At 42.0% G+C, this 23,354-nt stretch overlaps 1 protein-coding gene and 1 long non-coding RNA gene across 4 annotated transcripts in view; one reads left to right on the top strand and one right to left on the bottom strand.

Annotated features, from left to right (window-relative positions):
- The window catches only part of LOC139187174 (uncharacterized), an 89,760-nt gene extending 79,060 nt beyond the window's left edge, over positions 1–10,700 (top strand). The window contains exon 6 of the long non-coding RNA XR_011570787.1: positions 10,207–10,700. This is a non-coding gene — a long non-coding RNA (uncharacterized lncRNA). The remainder of the gene's footprint in view (positions 1–10,206) is intronic.
- The window catches only part of WIPF1 (WAS/WASL interacting protein family member 1), a 128,926-nt gene that overhangs the window by 17,381 nt on the left and 88,191 nt on the right, over positions 1–23,354 (bottom strand). For all 3 annotated transcript variants that reach the window (XM_019970571.2, XM_019970587.2, XM_019970579.2), the window contains exons 2-4: positions 10,702–10,789; positions 7,432–7,561; positions 1,617–1,790 (exon numbers count right to left, since the gene is read on the bottom strand). In XM_019970571.2, coding sequence (XP_019826130.2) covers positions 1,617–1,790; positions 7,432–7,561; positions 10,702–10,752 — 355 coding nt within the window. In that variant the 5' untranslated portion in view covers positions 10,753–10,789. The remainder of the gene's footprint in view (positions 1–1,616; positions 1,791–7,431; positions 7,562–10,701; positions 10,790–23,354) is intronic.

The following is a 23,354-nucleotide window of genomic DNA, read 5'->3' as shown; positions in this document are numbered from 1 at the left end:
GAATGTGTAGCCCTTCCCTTCTCCGGGCGATATTCCCAACCCAGGGATTGAATCCAGGTCTCCCACATTGCAGGTGGATTCTTTACCAGCTGGGCAACAAGGGCAGCCCAAGAATACCAGAGTGGGTAGCCTATCCCTTCTTCAGTGGATCTTCCCGACTCAGAAATTGAACCAGGGTCTCCTGCACTGCAGGTGGATTCTTTACCAACTGAGGTATCAGGGAAGCCCTAAAGGTACAGTTATTATGCAGATCTACATCTACATGTATGACCCAATATGCAAATTGTATACTGTGAAAGTATACACTTCTGGTACACCATTTTGTGCACTAACTTCAATTCCATCTTCATTTAATTATTTTACTTCCAGTTGTCTTTTGCCTAAATTTCCTCACTTACTATTAGAGTACTGAATGTATGCATATGTCTGCTGCCTCAAGACCTTTCAGCAGGTTTTAAATATACAAATTTTAAATGCAGGCCTAGTAAGAAGGCAATGGCACCCCCACTCCAGTACTCTTGCCTGGAAAATCCCATGATGGAGGGGCCTGGAAGGCTGCAGTCCATGGGGGCGCTAAGGGTCGGGCACAACTGAGTGACTTCACTTTCACTTTTCCCTTTCATGCATTGGAGAAGGAAATGGCAACCCACTCCAGTGTTCTTGGCTGGAGAATCCCAGGGACGGGGGAGCCTGGTGGGCTGCTGTCTATGGGGTCGCACAGAGTCGGACACGACCGAAGTGACTTAGCAGCAGCAGCAGCAGTAAGATAAAATGTCTTTTATTAGTGAGTCTCCCTCTAGATTTTGACAATCCAAAACTAAAATAGTCAGCTAACGCTGGGGATTCAGTGCCTATATTTTCATGTGAATGTGAGAATTTCCCAGTGACATTTTAAAAGACCATAGAATTAAAAATAAAATTCTTCTAGCACAGTAAGCATTAAAAAATAAAATTTCATGGAAAAATTTCTTGAGTTTCTGTCACAATCAGGGGAGAGCTTCACACACTTTGTAAGGTTTTTAATTTAGGCATGACCAGGTTCAACTTTTCTTTCTGCCATTCTGTTCATAACATTCCTGTAGGACCCATTTCCATGGCTTCCTGCAGAGAATACTAGAATCGCTGGCCCTGAAATGGCAAATGTCTGTCAGGCAAAATGCCTTTTTAGATTTTGTGAGATATGTAATTATATTCCATATGACATGCTCCACTGTGTGTTTGAAAAGAGACTCACAAGTATTTACTCCACTAGACAGCTAGGTCAGGCTACCTCACAAAGAAAGCTGAATCTGCCATGTCACCAGACAGAGTTTCCAGGGGTGGCTCTCATTTGCTCCTTCCTTTTCTTTCCAATCTAGCTCACCCTTTAGAAAAGTACAAAAAAGTACAAGTTTCCCCAAGGATACTGGGCAAATATTTTACAGCTCGATGGAGCTGTCTGATCCTGATTTAAAAAGAAAAAACGATGCTAAATAGAGTCCCTTTTATAAAACAGTTAGCATTTCAAGCAATCTAAAATGTTTTAAAGGGCATAGTGCCTCAGAGGGGATGCCAAATCTCAAACCGCCAGATTGCGCCTTGTCTTCGGTTAACTAAGGAAAGGAAATGCTCTTTACCATTCTCCCTGTTGGCTGTGGATCTCAGCTTCGGCATTCCAGCCTGGAACAGTCCTCCCAAACCGGGTGGTCCACCTCCGCCAAAATTTCCACCACCTCCTCCTCCGCCACCTCCAGCATAGCTGCCGCCGCCACCACCACCACCGCCGCCGCCAGCAGCAGCTCCTTTGGGTTCTGTAGAAGGAAGAAGACACATTCTTTTCACATGTATGAAGACACTGCCTGAGAACTTCACCAGTCCTGGCCCAAGTAAACAATGATACAGCAGGAAGCTGGCTGACCCTAAGCCCATGGCGGACAACTGGGATTTCATTAAAGGGTAGGATTTTAAGGACTCACCCTATTTCCAGTCAGAAGAGCAGAGGTTCTTTCTACTCCAGGGCTATCTCAAGCCCTGTGGTGGAAGAATCAGCAATAGATAATGTCTTTCCTCTACCTGGCTCACTGCCATATGAATTAATAATATCTATTTGTTCTGTATCAGAAGATTTGGCAAATAAACGTATCTTCAAAGAAAGAATGTGTTAAGGGAGGAGAAGATGCAATAAAAGGTGAGAAGAAAGGAACAGGTAAAAATAGAAGAAAGTAAAATATCCCATAATTTTGCTTCATGGAAATACCCGCTGTTTTTATATATTTTTTCCCCTGCCAGTTTTTTCACTGTATACACTTTTTTTTCTTAAAATCAAGACCAAATTCACTACATAGTTTTTAGTTTGCTTTTTTCACTCAATATTGTTAGCATTTCCCATGTTATTAAATATTCTCTGAAAACATGAGTTTAAAGGATTGCATTGTGTTTTAGAACATGAATGTGCTGTAATTTATTTAACCATTTACTTATTTGATGGCCTTTCAGGTTGATTTCAATTTTTTAATATCATAAAACCCAACAGTAGACTTTAACATTTTAAAAATTCTTCACAACTTGAGACAATGTAAAGATTGTTTCATTTTGCATTTGTTGCCAAAAAAAAAATTGTGAAAGATTCTGAAATGGGCAGACCAACAAAAAGGGAAAAGAAGAAGAAAGAAAAGGATTACCAAGTATCCAGTTAGCCTTCTGGGTCATTTCCCATTGCCTTTGAGTTAGTCTATAACTCTGTAAGTTGTAGAAAACTGAAAATAATGCGTATTTGTCCATAGAAATGCATATTGGCTGTGTTCAGTGTAATTCAACTGATTATTGACCTATTTTACACCTATTTGCAAATTCATTTCAACACTCACCTGCTTGCATATGTGTGGTACTTATAATTCTCCTTTGAATTGATAATATCATATTGGTTCCCTCATTAAATTAATGAGCTAAAGAAAATATTTGATATATGTTTATTTTATATCCATATTACAGCCATGATTTTACCCTCTTAATAAAACTATCTCTTAACAATTTATGTATGTATATTTTATGAGGCTAGTGAGTGAGTGAAGTCATTCAGTCGTGTCCGACTCTTTGCGACCACAAAGAGTTGCAGGCAGACGCTTTAACCTCTGAGCTACCAGGAGTACTGTTTAAAGTTCTACCCCTGGAAAACCTTGTTGAGTCTTTGATAAGTATTACATGATATCTACACAATAATCTGAGAGAACTGACACTTTTATGATATTTAGACTTTACAGAAACATGCTATGTTTTCCCATGTGTTCTGATTCATTCAGTAAAATTTTATAATTTTTGTAATGAGAGTCACCCATATTTCTTTCAGGGTTACTTCATATACATTTTTGTTGAAATGATGAATGTTTTTGCTACTATAGTTTGGATATGGTTATTATTGGCATCAGGAAATTTCATTTGATATCTAATAAATCACTTTGCATTTTCAAAATTAAAATGTATTAATTTTTTACCTTGGATTTTCTGAGCTTCTCTGAAGGCTCAGATGGTAAAGATTCTGCCTGCAATGCAGGAGGCCTGGGTTCAATCCCTGGATCAGGAAGACCTCCTGGAGAAGGGCATGGCAACCCACTCCAGTATTCTTGCCTGGAGAATCCCCATGGACAGAGGAGTCTGGTGGGCACAGTGCATGGGGTCGCAAAGAGTTGGACACAACTGAGTGACTCACACTTTCACTCTGGATTTTCTAATAGACAAATGGTCTGCAAATCACAAAGATTTTACCTCCTCTTTTCTAACAGTTGTATATCTTATTTCTCTTTTATATAAGAAATTACTTAGATGACTGAGTTTCCATAATAATGTTATTAATGTTTTATTAATTTAAAGATGGTTTATTTTAAAATAATTATAAAGAATAAATATACATTATATATTTATCTTAAAAGTAAATTATTAATGTCATTAGTACTATAAAACTGAGTAAATAATATTTTGCTTTTAATGAAAATTATTCTAATGTTTCAAAGTTACATATTGACTATTGGTTTGAAATAACTTTTTTCTTCTAAATATTCATAGTTAGCAAGGATCGTTCCACTCTGGGTTTTTAAGACTATTTTTATAGCATGGAATATTATTAAATGCCTATTTAGGATTTACTGAGATCATTATATAGTTTTCCTTATTTGGTATGATGGATATATGGACTTTCTAACATTAAAAATGAGATAAACCCTGGTCTTGGTAAATTATAAAATTATTATTTTTTAATACTGTATACTACTGACCTAGAGTCTTTGGGTTTTTTAGTGTCCTTTCATCTGTGATCATAAGTGGTCTATACGTAGTAGGGTTTCTTAACCTTGGAACTACTGACATTTTGGGTCAGATAATTCTTTGTCGTGAGTTCACTGTTATTCTCTGTAGAATGTTTACAGCATCCCTGGCCTCTGCCCACTAGATGTCAGTAGGAACCCCTCCCTCAAGTTGTAGTAACTAAAAATGCCATTAGGCATTGCCACATGTCCCCTGAGACATTGATACACAGCTGCCTTTGTCATGTTTTGATATTAGGATCATGTTAGTCTCATTACACCTATCAGGTAGCTTTCCTGTCTGTGTTTAGGGATGGTTTATATAGTGTTTGAATTAGCTATGTCTTAAAATCTGAATTTTCTGATAAAAATTATCTGGCTCTAAAGCTTTGTAGAGAAAAAGTAATTTGATAAAGTTTTCAACTTTTCCCTTGTTCATTGAGGCTTCATGAGTGATTTCTGGTAAATCTGTACTTTTCTTAAAAAATTAAGATTTCAAAATGTTTTAGCATATAACTTCATTGTAGCATCCTTAATTTTAGAAAATCTGCTTTGAATCATTTATTTAATCTGCTTTCTGAGCTCTGTTTTATTCATTGATGTTTTCTTTTTTTCTGGATTAGATTTATTGTCAGTCTGTGTTGGCTCTGTACCTTTTCTAGGTGTAAGACTTTCTGGGATACTGATGGGAACTCTGCTAATAGAATAAACAATCTGATAATGAGCTCTCAAGAATTACTTCACACAATAAAATATATCAAATTAGAATAACAGTTTCTGGACGTGTGTGTAAAATTGCTTCCATATAAAATTTAAAATTTTTACTAATTTTAATTATTGCCAGTAATATGAATAATGTCCTTGTCATTCAAATGTTATTCACTGATGAATGAAACATTTTGGAATACTACAGTTCATAGGACACCTTTACCTGGTATGGAACATTCAAAAAGAATGATGTACTGTTCTAACAGACATCATACATTAGTGTTCTTAACTCGTAGCATTTGTGCTGCTTTCAGATAGGGAAACTAAACTAGCCTCTGAGGTTAGCTAACTGGTCACTTTGTTAGCATTAAATTAAATTTCAGGACAAGGCTGACCTCAACATGCATAACCATGGTCAACATTTTAACATAGAGCCCAGGGAGGTTTTACCTGCAAACAATACAAAACCATGGATGAACTTTGCCACTTGTAAAGAGCTTGAGACAACACTATTAGTGTCCAATTAAGTTCCTGGACAATGAGGGCATGCGTTGGTTTGCATCTGGTGTCCACAAAGCCCAGTGCATTCTTAAACATCATTGAGCAGCTGAAAGGGAGAACTAACACTTATTTCCATTTTAATGAGAGAAGTGTATCTTGAAGAATATAATGAATTTCCACTAGTGGATTCAGAACTAGGCCCCAGACAGTCCATTCTCCTTCAACATCTAGGGACTTCACATCTACCTCTCCAGAGTCTGAGCTCCCTCTCATAGTGAGAGAACCACTGGGCTCTGTTCTGGAGGTTGGCAGTTTGCAGACAGAGTTCCTCTAGCCCCATAGCAGGCACCACGATTCAGTGGCATTGGATGTAGGCTCCCCAGACAGAACTGCCTGGGCTGGGCAACCCCCAGGGAGAACCTTGTGACAAAGATAAGGAAAACTAAGGGACTGATTATACAATAACCATACCATTTTGTGGGCATTTTATCCATTATAGATAAGAGTTTGTTGAAAGTCAAAGACCCCCTAGTTTCACTGAAGTGGGGTGCATTCTGATCTGTACCACCCTGCCCAGTAACAGAGCAGCACTCAAAGGCCTTTGTCATGACATTTCTCTTTCTACCTTCTTCCCACACCAGTGTTCTCACCTAACTCTCATCTTTCTCTTCTACCCATTAGGATTCCCTGGTAGCTCAGCTGGTAAAGAACCTGCCTGTAATGCAGGAAGACCCCAGTTCAATTCTCAGGTCGAGAAGATCTGCTGGAGAAGGGGTAGGCCACCCACTCCAGTGTTCTTGGGCTTCCCCGGTGGCTCAGCTGGTAAAGAATCCACTTGCAATGTGGGAGACCTGGGTTTTATCCCTGGGTTGGGAAGATCCCCCAGAGAAGGGAACGGCTACTCACTCCAGTATTCTGGCCTGGAGAATTCCCTGGACTAAAGTCCATGGGGCTGCAAAGAGTCAGATACGACTGAGTGACTTTCACTTTCACATCTCATAATTCTCATCTTTCTCTTCTACTTATTAGGCACTTTTCCTTGAAACTCTTCCTAAGCTCTTCTAATCCTCCAGTCGGCTAAAATCCTACATCATTATTCCCTTGTCTACAAAGCTCCCTCTGGTGATTTTTGGGCAGTCTATTTTCTATTGAGTCCAAGTGGGATCCATAGTCTAGGACAAATTCTGGGCATCGCTGGCTGGCAGTGGAAATGTCTAGGAGTGCAAGGAGATAGTCTTGAGGCCTGATAATTAACTTCTGGTAGATTCTAGTCATCTGTAATGTTTCATTCTGTTGTAAATGTTAATAAGTAGCCCTGTATGGTAGGTGCTTATTTGTTTATACATACCCTATCTTGTTCCAGGAAGTAGCTCAGATTTATGATGGATATAAGCAAAGTTGTGACCTCATTTCCTCTCTCTCCAACCTCCTAATAATCATATCTGTACACGTGAATTATACATTCCGGGCAACATAACACTCTCATAAGCACTGTCTCATTTGATGCTCACAACAAACATGTGAGGGCAGTGAAACAGCTATTATCTCCATTTTACAAATGGAGACAAAGGGTTGAAGATGGTCAGGGTTTAAATCTACATCCTTTGATTCCAAGACGAGGGCTCTTTCCATATTTCATGCTGCCTTTTGCTCTGTGGTAAGACAAGGGGTTAATTTCCAGAAAGTGTTGTAAAGTGTTGTGAATAATTCAGAGAATCACTGCTGTGTGTGTCTTGGACAAAGAATTATTATACTGGCTTCCTGCAGCATTAGAGGGAACCCAGGCCAGAGCCATGGCCTACAATGAATGATACAGTCCCTTATTCTGCTAGCTTCACAGCTGTTGTTAACCAGAAAAAAAAAAAAAAACTTTTTTGGTGGGAAGGGTAGGGTTGATTGTTAGGTCATAAACCACTTATCTCCATGGAAAATAACTTTTTTTACTTACTGTCCAATATTGGTGCACTTCTGTCATTGGTGACTGTCTTCTTTAGTTTCTTCCCTTTGCTGATGTCAGAGAGCAGAGCATTTCTCCCAGCCTGCTCTGACTTACTCAAGGAAGGCTTTTCTGTATTGGCCTGAAAGGAAACCATGCAAACACGTATTCATCTTCTGAATTAACATCATGTACTACAGCACTCAGTGGGAACAGCTAGAGTATTGGAAGCTTGTTATTAAGGTTCTTGGCAATAGGCTGTAAATTCTCCACAAGTTTTAGACCCGATGTCATTCTTTTTAAGATCCAGACATTTGGGAGCAGATGCAGCAATAAATTACATTCATTTTTCATGCAGGAAGAGTCAGTCCCTGATCAAAGTCTCTGAAAATTCAGACCACAGTCTGGCGGTAACTGACAGAGCCAGGGTTGGGTGGCTAGAGACGAGAAGGGAATTTTAAGTCTGAGAGGAATCCGCAGGATTCTGTGAGGCTTCATCCTCTAGAATGTTCTCTGATGAATATATTCTCTTTCCTGTCTTTTGGAACTAACCTGGTACAAGAGGAAAACTGCTTTTAGTAAAAAGGGTCAGCTGTATTTTTTTAATCCACCAAAATTTTAGAAAATTAATTCCCTCTGGTTACATTGCCAGATAATTTTTTCTTTTTAATTTAAGGCAGATTGGAGGTATAATACATATAGTTTTTACATTTTACATATAGTAAAATCACCCTTTTAGTGTAAAGTCCTGTGAATTCTGACAAACTTATACAATCATGTAGCCATCAAGATACACAACATTTCCTTTACTTTCCAAACTCCCTTCATATCCTTCTGGCCTAAGGGGTTCCTCATGTGTAATCCCTTTTTACAAATTGTTTATTTTTTAATTCTTTTCCACTATGGTTTATTACAGGATATTAAATATAGTTCCCTAATCCTTTTGAAAGCTTACCTCCCAGAGGCTGCACAGTAGACAAAGGTGCTACTTTAAAACTTTTGGGTATTTTCTATGATTTCAGAATTTTGGGGAAAGTTCCTTACTGTGAAACTAGGATCTTGTTTTTCCAGAATTCTTTTGAGGAGCAGGGACAATAAGAGCCCAGCAAATGGACTCAGAAGTAGGCGTGTGCCTGTGTCTGTCACACTTGGAAACTGGCTTGGTCTGGCCTGGTCCCAGGCAGAGTCGTCTTCCCCAAATCCAGAGGTGCTTCTGGCAGGCCTGAGAGTCCTTCGATGGACTCTGAAAGGCTCTGACTTCAGATGTGCCAGGAAAGGCCACAGGGAGGAAACCTGGGCAAGTGTAGCTTGATACCTGACCCAGCTGTTTATTATAGTTAGAGGCAGAGGGAGAGCGCAGAAAACCCTGAAGCAGGTTGAACAGAAATCTCTGTGTTAAGCTGAAAGGGTCTTAAAATAATTAAGGTATTACTTGCTCATGATAATAACAGCTAACGTTTACATAGCTTTTACTATGGATCAGGAATCGTTTTTAGCATTTTATGTATATTAGTTCATTCGGTCCTCATCAACCCTGTGAGTTTATAGAGTCAAGGAAACTAAGGCACAGGGAAGTTAAATCATCGCTCGGGTCACCCAGCTCCTAAGAGAAGGAGCTCGGATTAAAAGCCTGGCAGCCTGGCTCCAGAGCCCAAGAGCCTGAGAGAAGGATGAACATGGGGTCCCGAATGCCTCTTCCCCAGATTGGGAAGATATTAAAGAGTACAAACTTGCAACTAAAAGATGACTAAGCTCTGGAGATACAACTGCACAGCATAGTTATTAAAGTTAACAGTGCTGTATTATGCACTTCAAAGCTGTTAAGAGACCAGAACTTAAATGTTCTCACCACAAAAAAGAAATAATAATTATGTGATGTAATAGAGGCATTAGCTAAAACAACAGTGGCAGTTATATTGTAATACATAACTGTATCGATTCAACATGCTGTACACCTTAAACTTACACAATGTTATATGTCAATTATATCTCAGTTGAAAAAAATAGATAAAACGCCCTTTGCCTACTGACCTCCAACCCTCCTCTGAAGCAAGCCTGTTAAGAGCGTCTCGGCAGTCAGTTCCAGAAAGGTTCTTTGCATATACAGTTCACTTTTGCTAATGGGACCATCCTCTATTGCTGAAACTTGTTTTTATAACTTAACCATGCCTTGGACATCTTGGAAAGAGCTTTCTGAATTACCTATTGTCTTCATCCTAAAGATAAAAAAAACTGAGGCCTAAAGAGGGTAAATAACATGTCCATGTTGGTTTTCTTCATGGTTTTGGGTCAGCAACCCTCCTTGGCCTTCTGTTCTGCCTCAAAATTTATTGGTAACTCACTATTAAACCCTGGGTGTGCTAGTTATAATTTTTCAAATACACATTAAAATAAACACATGAGCATTAAAAAAAAAAAAATCTAGGCATGAACTACCCAGCAGTGGTACACAACTATAATTTTCAGGAAATAAAAACTAGTTCTTCTATGTTCGCCAGATCAGAGCTTTTCAAACTCATTTTAGGGACGGATGAATTTTTAAGAAAAAAATTTCCAATCCATCATGGACCAATATTTTGTAAAATAACAATGAATTATTAGAAAAATGAATTAGTTTTAAAAAGACACACAAAATACAATCTTAGAAGCAATAGACACAACACCATTATCAGATTGCTCTAAACTACTCTAAATTTCCGTGTTTATTTTCGGGGGACTCTAACCAGGAGTTGGAGGATCACACTTGGAATAGCAACAAGCTAATTAATGGTCTGTTCTCCCAACTAGGGTCCAGCCTGAGACGGGCTAGAAAGAAGCCTGGGCAAAAGACTCTCTCTGAGCTTCAGTTTCCCCGAGTGAAGAGTGAAGGCATCGAGTGCTAGGGGTGCGTCTGGGAGCCTTTCCGGATTACTGCATGGAGGGCTGCTTGGAAGACGCTTCCTGGAAGAGGCTGCAGTAACTTCCGGGACATGTCCATCATGGGGCGGGATGGGCCCAGAGAATACTTTCCTTTGGAAAGTACACATGGAAACGTGAGGATGGACTTAAAGGGCAAAATAAGGGTTCTGCATGTGTCCTGTGCATTGTATGAGACTTTAAACTGCAAAACATTTTTTCTGCTGTTTATCTCAGGGTCTGGCTTACTCCAGCACCTGGAGAGCGTACCGTATCATTCATATTTAAGCCAGAACGTAAACACACTGAAAACTAACACTTGTGTGCCAGGTTCAAGTCTGTTTAGCTTGCTTCACACATGGATCATAGATGAGGAGAGCCACTCACCAGAGCAAACGTGGGCGGCGGCGGGGGCGCTGGAGGGGGCGGGACAGGCATCTTGAACAGTTAGCTTTCAACAGTCTGGCTGACAAATCTGTAAAACAAAACAGAAAGAAACAAAGCACCGTCACATATTAGATGTCTCAATAATTCTCTGTCCTAATCTTCCTTCCCCTTTTGCCTCAAAGGGACAGTCTGAGTTTCTATAAGAGGCGGGATTCCTTCACAACATGGCTAGGATGTTACTCTTCTGGAAGGATGCAGCCAGGGAAGATTCTCAGCCAGAGTGCCTGGAGATACTGCGAGCAAATCCCACGGTCGGGGAAGGCTCCTGGCCTGCAGCCTGAGGAAGCCGGGAGGTTATCAGGGAACTACCAGCAGTGCATCCCAGCCAAGACTGGCGTTCAAGGGGCTCCTCTCCCTCACTTGTCTCCCTGGCGCAGTCCTCTCCTGGGCTTGCCCACTGGGTGCCCCACAGCATTTCTTCTCTGTCAAGAGATTCCTGACATCTGTCTAGGTCTGAGTAGCTCCACAGGAACGCAAAGATAAATCTATTTCTGTTCTTGCCCTCGAAGTTCGTCCAATCCTCCAGGGAAAGGAGATAGGGACAAGGTAAGATGGGCAAGGAGGCCAGGTTCCTACCTCTGTGCTACTTCGGCACTTCCTTACAGGAGCCAGAGGGAAAAAGAGAGGGGGACTCCAACCTCTGATTTGGAGCTGTTTACTAGAAACAGGGTTCCTTAGAAAGGCTTTCTGCAGAGTGTGATACTCAGGGGACAGAGGGAGGGGCAGACTCCAGGCTGTAGGACAGTACAGGGAAGCCGTGGTGGGCAGCAGCAGTAAAGGGGGCAGCCTGGTCAATGTCAGGAGCTAGGCATGGGAAGGACGTGCCCCAGGAGTGATGCTAACCACCGATCCTGCCTCTTTTCCCCCAGTCCGCAGAGTCCCGTCCCTGGGGTCTCAGCAGATGCCCCGCCCCTCAGCCACTTTCACACCCTCAGCATCCCAGTTTCTCCCACCTAGAGCTTGCTACTCCTGGATCATTAGGGCTCCTGGATCAGCCTCGGAGCATCACCATGAGAAACACCACATCTCAGCCCTGCTGCCCACACTGAATTTGTTTCAGCATTTTAACAAGATCCCTGGGTGATTCACATGCATTAATGTTCGAGAAGCCTGGTCACGGAGCCTTAAACCAAAAGAACAGCCTGGGACACTGACCACCTGAATAACACTGTTCCTATGTAACGTGTCCTGAATTTCAAATAGCGGAATTATCTTTCTTTTATTTTCAACAGTCTCTTAATTGCAGAAAACAATTTCTTAGAATTTAAAAGTATTAATTTAGCTCAATCACTAAAAGTTGAGGGAAACTTACACCTTGAATCAAATATAGATGGCCCTTGAACAATGAGTTGGAACTTCACGGATCCACTTAATATAAATATGGATGTTTTTCCTTAGTAAACATTGCAGTGCTACACCATCTATGGGTGACTGAATCGAGAGATGCAGAATTAGGGTACCTGGGACCTGTGATTTGGGAGCGACTGTGCATGGAGGATCGGTGTCTCTAACCTCCATATCGATAGTTCAAGGGTCAGCTGTACTTTCTATTGACGTTCTGCTGGATGGCTTGCTTTCTGTGACGTTAACAGAATGGAAAAGCTAACAGGACATGACTAGACTTGTCAAAGCTTCTGGAAGATAGGAATCAAGACACTCTGTTCTGAGTGTCTTCTATAAAATGAAATTTAGAAACCTCTAGAGCAGCGACAGCTGCTCTCATTTATTGACAGTCAACTGGATAATAAAGGGCACTTTATTTCCATCATCTCAAACACATTTTACACGGAAGGATGCTGGGACTCAGAAATTAATAACTCATTGAAATATGTAAAAGTCGTTTACATCAAGTCCTTTTGATCTCTGCTCTTTTTAGATAAGCATCTTCAGGCAGGTGAAGGGCTCACTAGTATTATAGCTCACCTTAAACTCGGTCAGAATCTGGTTTTCAAAAAGAGCTTGTCTTAGACAGGGATCTGTCCCTTACTGTCCCTTACTTCTCTTGACAGAGAAGAAATACTGTGAGCACCGAGTGGGCAAGCCCAGGAGAGGACTGCGCCACGGAGACAAGTGAGGGAGAGGAGCCACTTGAATGTCAGTCTTGGCTGGGCTGCACTGTCCCTTACTTTGATCTTTCCTGGGTAACACCAGTCACCCACAGGGCTGCATGGGCAGTGTAAACGGAGTTGGGGGCCTGCATTTGGAGGCTATGAAGGGGGTGCTCCAACTGCAGGGGCACCTTCAGAGGCCTCAGAGCTGTGTTCCAGGACCAGGAGGAAGAACGAGGGTCTGAAACTGGATTCAGGCCCAACTAACTGTCAAAGATGCTGTGGCCAAAGAAATGGTATTAACAGAGCTGGAGGAGGCAGCTCATCAAGGAATAGGGTGGCCGGGTCCACCCAGAGGGTGCGAGAGACGGGCTCCATGGGACAGACCATTCATGAGCTCGGTGGATGAAAGGCCCCTCAATGCTCCAATTCATCAGGTCAGATTCTGTGCTCACTGACTAGTCTGCCATCCTGTTATCCTAAGACCGAGGAAGAAGTGAATTCTAATCACCACCAGGAACCTCTTCTGGGTTTGGTTCTCATAAGTCAGTCTCTGGTTGCAAAGATCAAATTGAACTTCCGTCCTGTACACCTCAGGGGCCAGGTGATGGAGCAGGGGCGTTCTCAGGAGACTGCCACCCTGCAAGGCCTCTTTAACTCTCTTACAGTTTTCTGTTGCTATTGTGGTTCTCTCTGTGCATTAACTGGCTTATAAATAAACCTCTGGACCACAGAGCCGGGCTTTCCCCTGCCCCTGACCACCTCACGTAAACAACAGGGTGAGGATCTGCGGGTGAGCGCGCTTACCTTTCCCAGGCTCAGTTCTCCTTTCTCTCCACTGCTGCAGCTCCCACTGACCCCCTGCCTAACTCTCCTCCAGATAAACTACTCCTACGCCTGCCTTCACACTGAAAGCTGATTCCAGAGGCTGCCATGGTCTCCTGGCTCCTTACTAGCTGAACAGCTGCTGGTCTGGACTTGTGCAGGCTGGACCTTGAGGGAGGTTTGTGAGAAACCCCAGACTCTAAACCTGCCACCCCAGCACACGGGTCAAAGATCAGTCTCATGTCCCGCATGTCGGGCCCTTGCTGGATCCCCTTCTTGGCTGTCTTTCCGCCCCACTGTGAACACCAGGTCTCCCTAATACATGGCACATAGTCTCATTGATTATGTGGGGGTGGAGTGAAAGAATCAGGTATCACACAAACAAGCCATATGCTGGCCACTGGAACAGCTCCCAGCATCAGCCCTGAGCACCCCGGCCTGGGTAAAGAACCAGTCCCACAGCAGAGGGGCAGGCGAGCTTTACGTCTGGGCGCTTAGTTTCTTGACTTCACCAGAGAAGTAGAGTCCAAGGCCGCAGGAGAGCCATGTCAGAACCAAGACTGGGCCTGATGGAAGGGCCTCAACCGCAGCCTAAATCCTAACAGGCAGGCCTTCCTAGCCTGGATCTCCATACCCACAGGGTCTGTGGACAGAATTCAGGGGTTCATGAATGTGGGTGAAAAAAGGGACATACTTATTTCCCCTAAATTCTAACTACAATTTAGCATTTCCTTCAATTATAAATGTAGGCCACAAACCACACCTGAAACCTTTTCACCAACAGTTTTTTATGTGATATTTTCACATCATAGTATAATTGTTGCAGATCTCTTTGGAAGCTGGGGCAATGATCTGCTCCTAGGCCTTGTTGTACCGATTGCACTGTAACTGGTTTCCTTGGTAATCCTCTGTATTTTGTTTTACGCATTTAACAGCAGTCAGGGAAGAAGTTGGAGTTTGGGGGCTTTACCAGACACCAGTGTGGCCTATGGATGAAAACAGAATCTCTGTGAGAACATGAGTCCGGGGTCAGGAGAACATAATCGTGATTTCTGCTCTGCTGCTAATAACCTGGGATAAGACTAAGCTCTCTGTTAAATGGGGGTGTGGGAAGGATGAAGTGAACCAGGACAGCAGGGCTGGGCAGAGTTAGCAGTCAGCAGGTAGGTTCAGCGCTGTGGTCCCTGAGGTGAGCACAGGTCCTGCTGGTGTGAGAGCCACTCAAGCACTTGGCAGAGGGTGGCCAGGCCTGGAGACTGAGCTGAGGCCCTGGCTCTGCCCGGAGTCCTGTGTGGATGTGGCTGCCCCCGTGGGAATGAGGCAGCCTGAGGGCTTGGCCTCCTGCATTTCGATCTTCCCTCAGGAGATGGAGTCCCACAGGAAAGGCAGCTCACTTCCCTGGGTGGGAGGGGCTCTAGAAGGGAAAGGGTGAGTAGGACAAGGGCTCCCAAAGTGTGGGCTGTCAGCATGGGAACCAGGCTCCCTGGAGTTGGAGGACCGCTGCTGCTGCTGCTAAGTCGCTTCAGTCGTGTCTGACTCTGTGCGACCCCATAGACGGCAGCCCATCAGGCTCCCCTGTCCCTGGGATTCACCAGGCAAGAACACTGGAGTGGGGTGCCATTTCCTTCTCCAATGCATGAAAGTGAAAAGTGAAAGTGAAGTCGCTCAGTCGTGCCCGACTCTTCGAGATCCCGTGGACTGCAGCCTACCAGGCTCCTCCATCCATGGGATATTCCAGGCAAGAGTACTGCAGTGGGGTGCCATTGCCTTCTCCACAGCCCTACCCATTTAATGATTCTTGCTCTCCCACCCTCCCCAGGCACCAAACTTTTAACAATAAACACTTTTGAGAATTAGTTGCTTTCAGAGAATCATTTCACTGTTTTTTGTGTGTGTGTGTTTTGGCTGCCTCGAGTTATGTGCGATCTCAATTCCCTGACCAGGGATTGAACCTGTGTCCCCTGTAATGGAAGCACTGAGTCTTAACCAGTGCACCTCCAAGGAAGTCCCTCATTTCACTGATTTTAGTTGTTGTTGTTTGTTTTAAAATTAAGACAGTATATTTAGTCCGGAAATGATAACTTTAAAGTTCAATATAAAAATAGTCCTTCTGTGTTGTAAACATTCAACTCAGCAAACAATACTCTTCACAGTAAAACAATCTATTAAAGAAAATACTTGAATAAGTTAATCCATATGTACATAATTAATTTTCAACAAAGTGATCAAAGCAACTTGATGGGGAGGTCTTTTGAAGGTCTTTTCAATTGAAGGTCTTTTCACTAAATGGTACTGGAACAACTGGATGTACATATAAAGGTCTCAGGGCTTCCCTGATTGCTCAAGTGGTAAAGAATCCGCCTGCAATGCAGGAGATGTAGGAGATGCGGGCTCAATCCCTGGGTCAGGAAGATCCCCTGGAGGAGGAAACGGCAACCCACTCCAGTGTTCTTGCCTGGGAAATCCCATGGACAGGGGAGCCTGGCGGGCTACAGTCCATGGGATCACAAAGAGTCGGACATGACTGAGCATGTGATGACTTATAAAGTCTCATTTCACTGTTTAAATAACATTCATCACAGGGAAAAAACCCAGACTTTTCTATAATGTTCACCTTGTGTGCTGAATTTTATGTGCACAAAGAAAACCACACGGATGGAAACGGGTTTTTTGTTTTCACACACAGCATTATGGGTTGAATTTATATGTTGAAGCTCTATCCCCTAGTACCTCAGAATATGACTATACTTGGAGAGAGGGCCTTTAAAGAGGTAACTAAGAGGGCCACCTCATGCGAAGAGTTGACTCACTGGAAAAGACTCTGATGCTGGGAGGGATTGGGGGCAGGAGGAGAAGGGGACGACAGAGGATGAGATGGCGGGATGGCATCATCGACTCGATGGACGTGAGTCTGAGTGAACTCCGGGAGTTGGTGATGGACAGGGAGGCCTGGCGTGCTGCGATTCATGGGGTCACAAAGAGTTGGACACGACTGAGCGACTGAACTGAACTGAAGAGGGCCCCATTAGTCTGGGCCCTCATCTAATATGACTGGGGTCCTTGTGAGAAGAGGAAGAAACACTGGGGACGTGTGAGCACAGAGAAAAGGCTGTGTGAGGACATGGGGAGAAGGTGGCCATCTGCAAGCCAAGAAGAGAGGCCCTGGGAGAAACCAAACCTGCCGACACCATGATCTTTGACTTCCAACCTCCAGAAATGTGAGATAATAAAAGTCTGCTGTTCGAGACACCCAGTCGGAAGTACTTTGTTATGGCAGTCCTAGTAAATGAATAAACACAGTTTTAACAATACGTGTTACCTATCATATCTATTATCCACTGTGGAAATTATAATAGTTTTTGAATAAAATCTATCAATTGATTTTTCACCCAAACCATCTCTGGATTGTCTGTCAAAAGTTAAAGAAATTAAAAATCAACCTGAACCCTAGGGTATGTGATTGATTACCAAAGTTTTATTTAATCACTGAATGAATCAGTGATTCAAATTTTGGAACTCCCCTGGTGGCCCAGTGGTTAAGAATCTACCTGCCAATGCAGGTGACACAGATTTGATCCCTGGTTTTGGAACTAAGATCCCACATGCCGCACGGTGTGGCCAAAAAAAATTTTTTTAAAAGTCTAAAAAACTGAAATTTTAGGTGAAAACTATTGAGGTGAAAGGAGGGATCTATCAATAAACCTTTTATAAAGGAATTCACTCTGAGGGTTGAGAGAACAGAGTAGAATATTTTACATAAATGATTTCAAAATCCACTAATTCGTTCTTCGTTGTCATCAACACAAATATACAAATATACACAGTACACATCAATATTATGAAATTCTGGAATTTCCTAGTTCTGTGAGAGAAATGGATGGTTTTGACAGTTTTACTACAATTCTATTAGGTCGGCATCATGGTTTAAACTCACAGCAAACAGCATCACACACTGACCTCAGATCAACCAGGGCAGCTTGTGGCCCCAAGCCACTTGCTGTGTAATACTGTTGTGGGGGACACCTGTGAGAACGACTTGTTCCCCACCGTACAGCCGCGTATTCCCCCAAGAGCATGGACAACTAGTCACTCACCCAGAGCCCAGAGGTCAGTCCAGAGCTGCCCCAGGAAACTGAGGCTTTCTTCTTCAATGTGTTCAACTAAGAAAGCAGAATCATCTCTGAATGTGAAATGACGAAGATAATTGACGAGTTACTTAAATAAACTGTTTCTTAGTTTCTTGCAACCAACATCAAGTTCATTCTAGATGATGCCACACGAGGCCCATACTACAGAACAACAGGAAGAGGGGAGAGATTTCCAGCACTATCCGATGAAATAACCCGAAGAAGGCCAGACTCTAATCCTGAGGATGTGTGTGTATGTGAATCGGCCAAGTTCTAGCAAAGAAGATAAGAAGCGGGTTTATTCAGTTACGTTTGATCACCATTTGGGGCTATTCAAAATTATAAAGCATTTTGCTATGCAAATCTTGCCAAAAGTCACCCTTGAATACTATTCTATAAAATGAATGAGAAAAAAGTAAACTTTTTTTTTTTTTCAAAAAGGTTGAATTCATCATTGTGGAGGCAGGCAGGGACAGGGAGTAGACATAACAGAAATAATACAATTGAAAAGATCCTAAGGTCCAAATGTTCTCTTGCCTTCATTACTTTCTATTCTGTATCTTATTTTTATTTACATTCATTGACATTTTACTTTATATATAATGTTCTTAACTCATCTTCATGTATGTATTTCTTAGTGCTCTTGACTTCTTCAGGTTAGACTTTGAGAATTTTTTTTTCCTGCTTCCAAAATGATAATGCTACTTATCACTAATCTACTGATTAATTTAAAAAACAATAGATAGGGACTTCCCTGGTGGTGCAGTGGTAGGAATCTGCCTGCCAATGCAGGGAACACAGGTTTGATCCCGGGTCCAGGAAAATTCCACGTGCCTTGGAGCGACTCAGCTCATGTGCCAGGGCCCATGAGCAGCAATTACTGAGCCTGTGTGCCACAACGACTGAAGCCCGTGTGCCCAGAGCCTGTGCTCTGGAACAAGAGAAGCCACTGCAACTAGAGATAGCCCAAGCAAAGCAATGAATACCCAGACCAGCCATAAAGAAAAAAAGAAAGCAATAGGTAACACTAAAATACAAAGATGAAAATAAAACATGACACTTGTATTTAACCACTGAACAAAGCATTTGATAATAATTAAATTTTAGGTGGAAAGGGTTAGAGTTAATAATATCCAGAGATAATTCTTGTCAACATTTTGATGTATATTTTCCACCGTTTATACACACACACACGTACACCTCTTTGTATCTGTATAAATACACACATGCATAACTGTTTCACCAAATAGTAACAGAAGGAAATTTATAATACATATAACTCAGTAGTGTTTTAATAAGGAAAGGCCCTTAAATTCATAGAGTTACCACAGCCATAAAAAAAGAGTACAAAGGCTCTCATTATAAAGGTAATAAATCCACTCCAAGTTATACTGTAAAAATAAAATCATTTAGCAAAAACCCAAATTGCTGCCAACATCGTTGTTTTATGATTCCCACTCAGGATTATTTTTGGTTCTATTCTTTGGAGACTCCTCCATGAGGCAAACGTGGTTGGATGTGTTGAAGATCTGAAAACCATCAGAACTAATTAAGATGAAGTCGGCTTTGTTCTTCAACTTCCTGTAAAAATGCTCAACAGGAAAATTGATGCTCACAGCAAACCACAGCCATCCTGTTTCTGTCGCACAGTCGTTCACAGCTGCAGTGGCCTGTAGTTTCTATTTTCTGACACCAGGCCCAGTGCAACAGCTCAGTGCCCCACCCCCAAGCATGGCATGTCCTTTTGGCCATTTTAGAAACTTTTAATATCTTTGCATAAAGTTTGTTTCTATTATTGTGACTCTTCCTCTCCTCAGTTCAAGCTCGGAGGACTGCAGGCAATGAGGCAATCAATAGAAGAGGAGAAACAAAAAGGCTGCTCAACCCAAGAGGAAGCCAAAGGCACAGAAAAGAAACAAGCGTTCCTTTATAAGCAAAGCAACTGCCTCACCTAGTTCGTGATCATTGTTTTTCTCAATCTGAGCTGAATGTGGCACCCACGCTTACTGTACACGGGACCCTTCATTTCTCAAAACGTACTTGCTCTTTTCTCAGCTGGGCATCAATTAAGGCAATAGCTTAAGTGACTTTTGCTTACGGGTTGTGTTCTCAATGGTAAGGGTTTGTGTCTCTGCGGTACTTGGAGGGTCCTTGGCTATTTCAGAAACACATCTTTTAGAGTTCTTTTAGATAAAGAATCGATAATTCGGGGAGTAGAGGGAAGGCATTTTTCAGAGAAGACATTCTGAAGCATCTACAATGTCATTATGATTAGTTGGGAGCTTGGACACAAACCCACAGTTTTACTATAAGAATAACTGCTTATAGTAGAATAACTGCTTATAGGGGAAATAAAGGTTTCTATGAGGTGAAATTATTTTTAGAATATACAGTCCTACATGTTTAATTACATGAAAAGTCAGCACAAATTCACAGACAGCTAAACCCTTTCAAAAATGAGAAAATGAAGGTAAGTTGAATGACCCACCTGTCCTTAACTGGGAGAATAGAAGGTAAATCTTTTATTTTCCTCCCACAACTTCCCATCTCTAACAAGTACTTTTTTTGTGTCTTTTTTTTTTAGTACTCTCTTTAAGGGGCTCAAATCTCAAAGTTAAATCCTCAGCACCAAATTTAGTTTTACCAAATCTGCCCCTCCCTATTCCCCCCCCCCACACACACACACTCACACATACACTCACAAACACACACACACATGCACAACACACAGCATATATGTCAGCATACTCAACATATTTTATTAACTTAATCATTGAAAGTATAGCCTTGTAATATAAGCAAAAGCGTCACCAAATGTACTTTTAAAAAGGTCGAAAAACTTTAGAAAGGAAATGGTCTTACTTGAGATTATTCACTTAAAGATATTTACTATCGCTGTGACATTTTAAAACAAAGCATTTGTACAATCCCAGATTCTCAGGATTAGAAAAGGACATCTTATAGCCTCTAAACTGTACTTATGAAAAAAAGCTCTTGAAATTACAGTTAATTGTTAGTGGCCGTGGGCAAACTGCTCAGCCTAAGTCCAGTTCCCACAATAAAATGGGGAGAAGGGTACCTACTCAATAGGACCATTGAGGAATTAAATGAGTCCATTGCTAACTGTTAGCCATTTTTAAAAAAAATAAAATAACCAGAAGTCAAGAACCTAACATATAGTGAGTGCTCAATAAACATTATCTTTTCCTCTATTTAACCATGAGAAAGAGAAATCACGAGCTGATTTAAAGCCTAGCCCACATGTGCATACCCATGTAATTTCTGCATTACAAAAAAATGGCGAAGGGAGGTGTGTATAAAGTGCATTTAAAATTTCTCAGAAAAGCATACTAAGGCACTTCTTACTCTAGTATTCTTTTCTCCAGTCTTAACTTTCAGAACTGAGGGTTGCCAAATTACAGACAGAGGTATTTAGTACTTATGATAGTCCAAGGGAAATGTTCTTTTCAACAAGAGGTACAGAAGTGACAATTTGGAAAAACAAAATGAGTCAAACCTTAAACCAGAAGTGGATCAAGATTTAAATAGCCAGAGACTCCCAACAAAATGACGTGTTTACCAAATGCTAAGCAGTCTTCAAAGAGTGTAAACCTTGAAAGGTCCAGGAATTAGGTAGCTCACTTCCTCTTACATTTACATTAGCTCGGGTCGGGGAAGGGCATATCTAGAACTTAATTTCATCAATGATCAGAGTGAAATTGCTGCTGGACCCCAGGGAAAATTCTTCACCCTGGGGAATTCTCTGAATACTGTTCATCCAGAGTATGCATAATATTAAAGGTTCCGGTGTTCTTGCCTAGAGAATCCCAGGGACGGGGGAGCCTGGTGGGCTGCGGTCTATGGGGTCACACAGAGTCGGACACGACTGAAGCGACTTAGCAGTAGCAGCAGTGCTAAATCGCTTCAGTCCTGTCTCTTTGCGACCCCATGGACTGTAGCCCACCAGGCTCTCTTGTCCATGGAATCTTCCAGGCAAGAATATTGAAGCGCGTTGCCATTTCCTTCTCCAGGGGATCTTCCCAACCCAGGCATCGAACCCTTGTCTCTTACATCCCCTGCATTGGCAGGCAGGTTCTTTACTGCTTCCTAGCGCCCCCTGGGCAGAGAAGGCAATGGCACCCCACTCCAGTACTCTTGCCTGGAAAATTCCATGGATGGAGGAGCCTGGTAGGCTGCAGTCCATGGGATCGCTAAGAGTCGGACACGACTGAGCAACTTCACTTTCCCTTCACTTTCATGCACTGGAGGAAGCAATGGCACCCCACTCCAGTACTCTTGCCCGGAGAATCCCAGGGACGGGGGAGCCTGGTGGGCTGCCGCCTATGGGGTCGCACAGACTGATGCACGACTGATGCAACTTAGCAGCAGCAGCAGCGCCACCTGGGAAGTCCCTCAAAGTTCAGACATTAAGAGTAATTGAAGAGTTGTGAGCAATTAACCAATGGATGAAGTTTTCGAAAAGCATTAGAAAACCTGACTCTGATTTTAGACAGATGATTTAAGTGCTTTAGATTATACAAGGGAGAATTTTGACTAAATGTTATTCAAGTTCAGAAGCGACATAACTTTATGAAGTTAATACAGAAGATTAGACCCACAATCCAAGTCACCAGAAAGGGTATGGTTTCCACACTAATGGTCCTCAAAGTCTTTTTCAAGCTTCTCATCTTCCTCTCTCACTATCCTGACTTACTCTTTCTCCTGCTTCCTCACTTTCTCTCAACCAAGCTGTCCTACTTTTCTTAATAAGAATCTTCCTGCAGCCTTTTCTTCATTTTACCACTTGTCCATTTTCTACTGTACACACTAGTTATGCCATTGAATTATTTAAAAGAACTTATACTTATTGACCAAAGTTTTATGTACCCTCTTAACTTTTTAAAGCTTTATTTTATACTTCTTCATAGGGTAAAAGGAATATAAATCAAGCTGCTTTCTCATATATGCTCCAAAGGAAAAAAAGCATTTTTTTTTTTATACAAAAGTTTCCTTAATCCTGCTCTGTAGATATTTGAGTACACTGCTTGGAATATGAAAATTACAATGCTTTGTGTCACGATATTAATCATATTAAATGTAACTGTTCATAGTGAATGCTGCAGGATTTGATCAGCAATAGTTCATTGTGCACTGCACTGTCTGGATGTTGAACAGAATGGTTCTAAAAGACAAACTGTCCTAAAAGACTGCTTAGAAATAGCTTGGGATTTGAACTTAAGGAACAGGTCTGTAGCAACAGACTGGCAAGAGCTGAGTTCCACGGTACTTTCCTTTGAAGTTTCCAGTGACTCCTTTTGCTATAAAAGCACTTACTGTTGCTGGCCCAAGTGAGAGTTCAAAGGTAATCATGTGGACAAACTGTGCTACCCACTGAAAGATACAGTTAGCGACATAAACCACCATTTTAACTGGGAGAAAAAAATTACTGTAGATCCAAACTTGTCCAGGGGTCAGGAAAGATTCTGCTGAAAATCTTGCTTACATTTTAGTTCAAAGCATAAGTTCCAAATTGCCCACAATCACCATGGTGGTGAAACTAGTCTCGTCTGCAATAGGAGGACCACATGGTGCT

Source organism: Bos indicus, chromosome 2 (assembly GCF_029378745.1).
Source record: "Bos indicus isolate NIAB-ARS_2022 breed Sahiwal x Tharparkar chromosome 2, NIAB-ARS_B.indTharparkar_mat_pri_1.0, whole genome shotgun sequence".
Lineage (NCBI taxonomy): Eukaryota > Metazoa > Chordata > Mammalia > Artiodactyla > Bovidae > Bos > Bos indicus.
The sequence above is the reverse complement of the archived record's forward strand: the minus strand, read 5'-3'. Positions and strand labels throughout refer to the sequence as shown.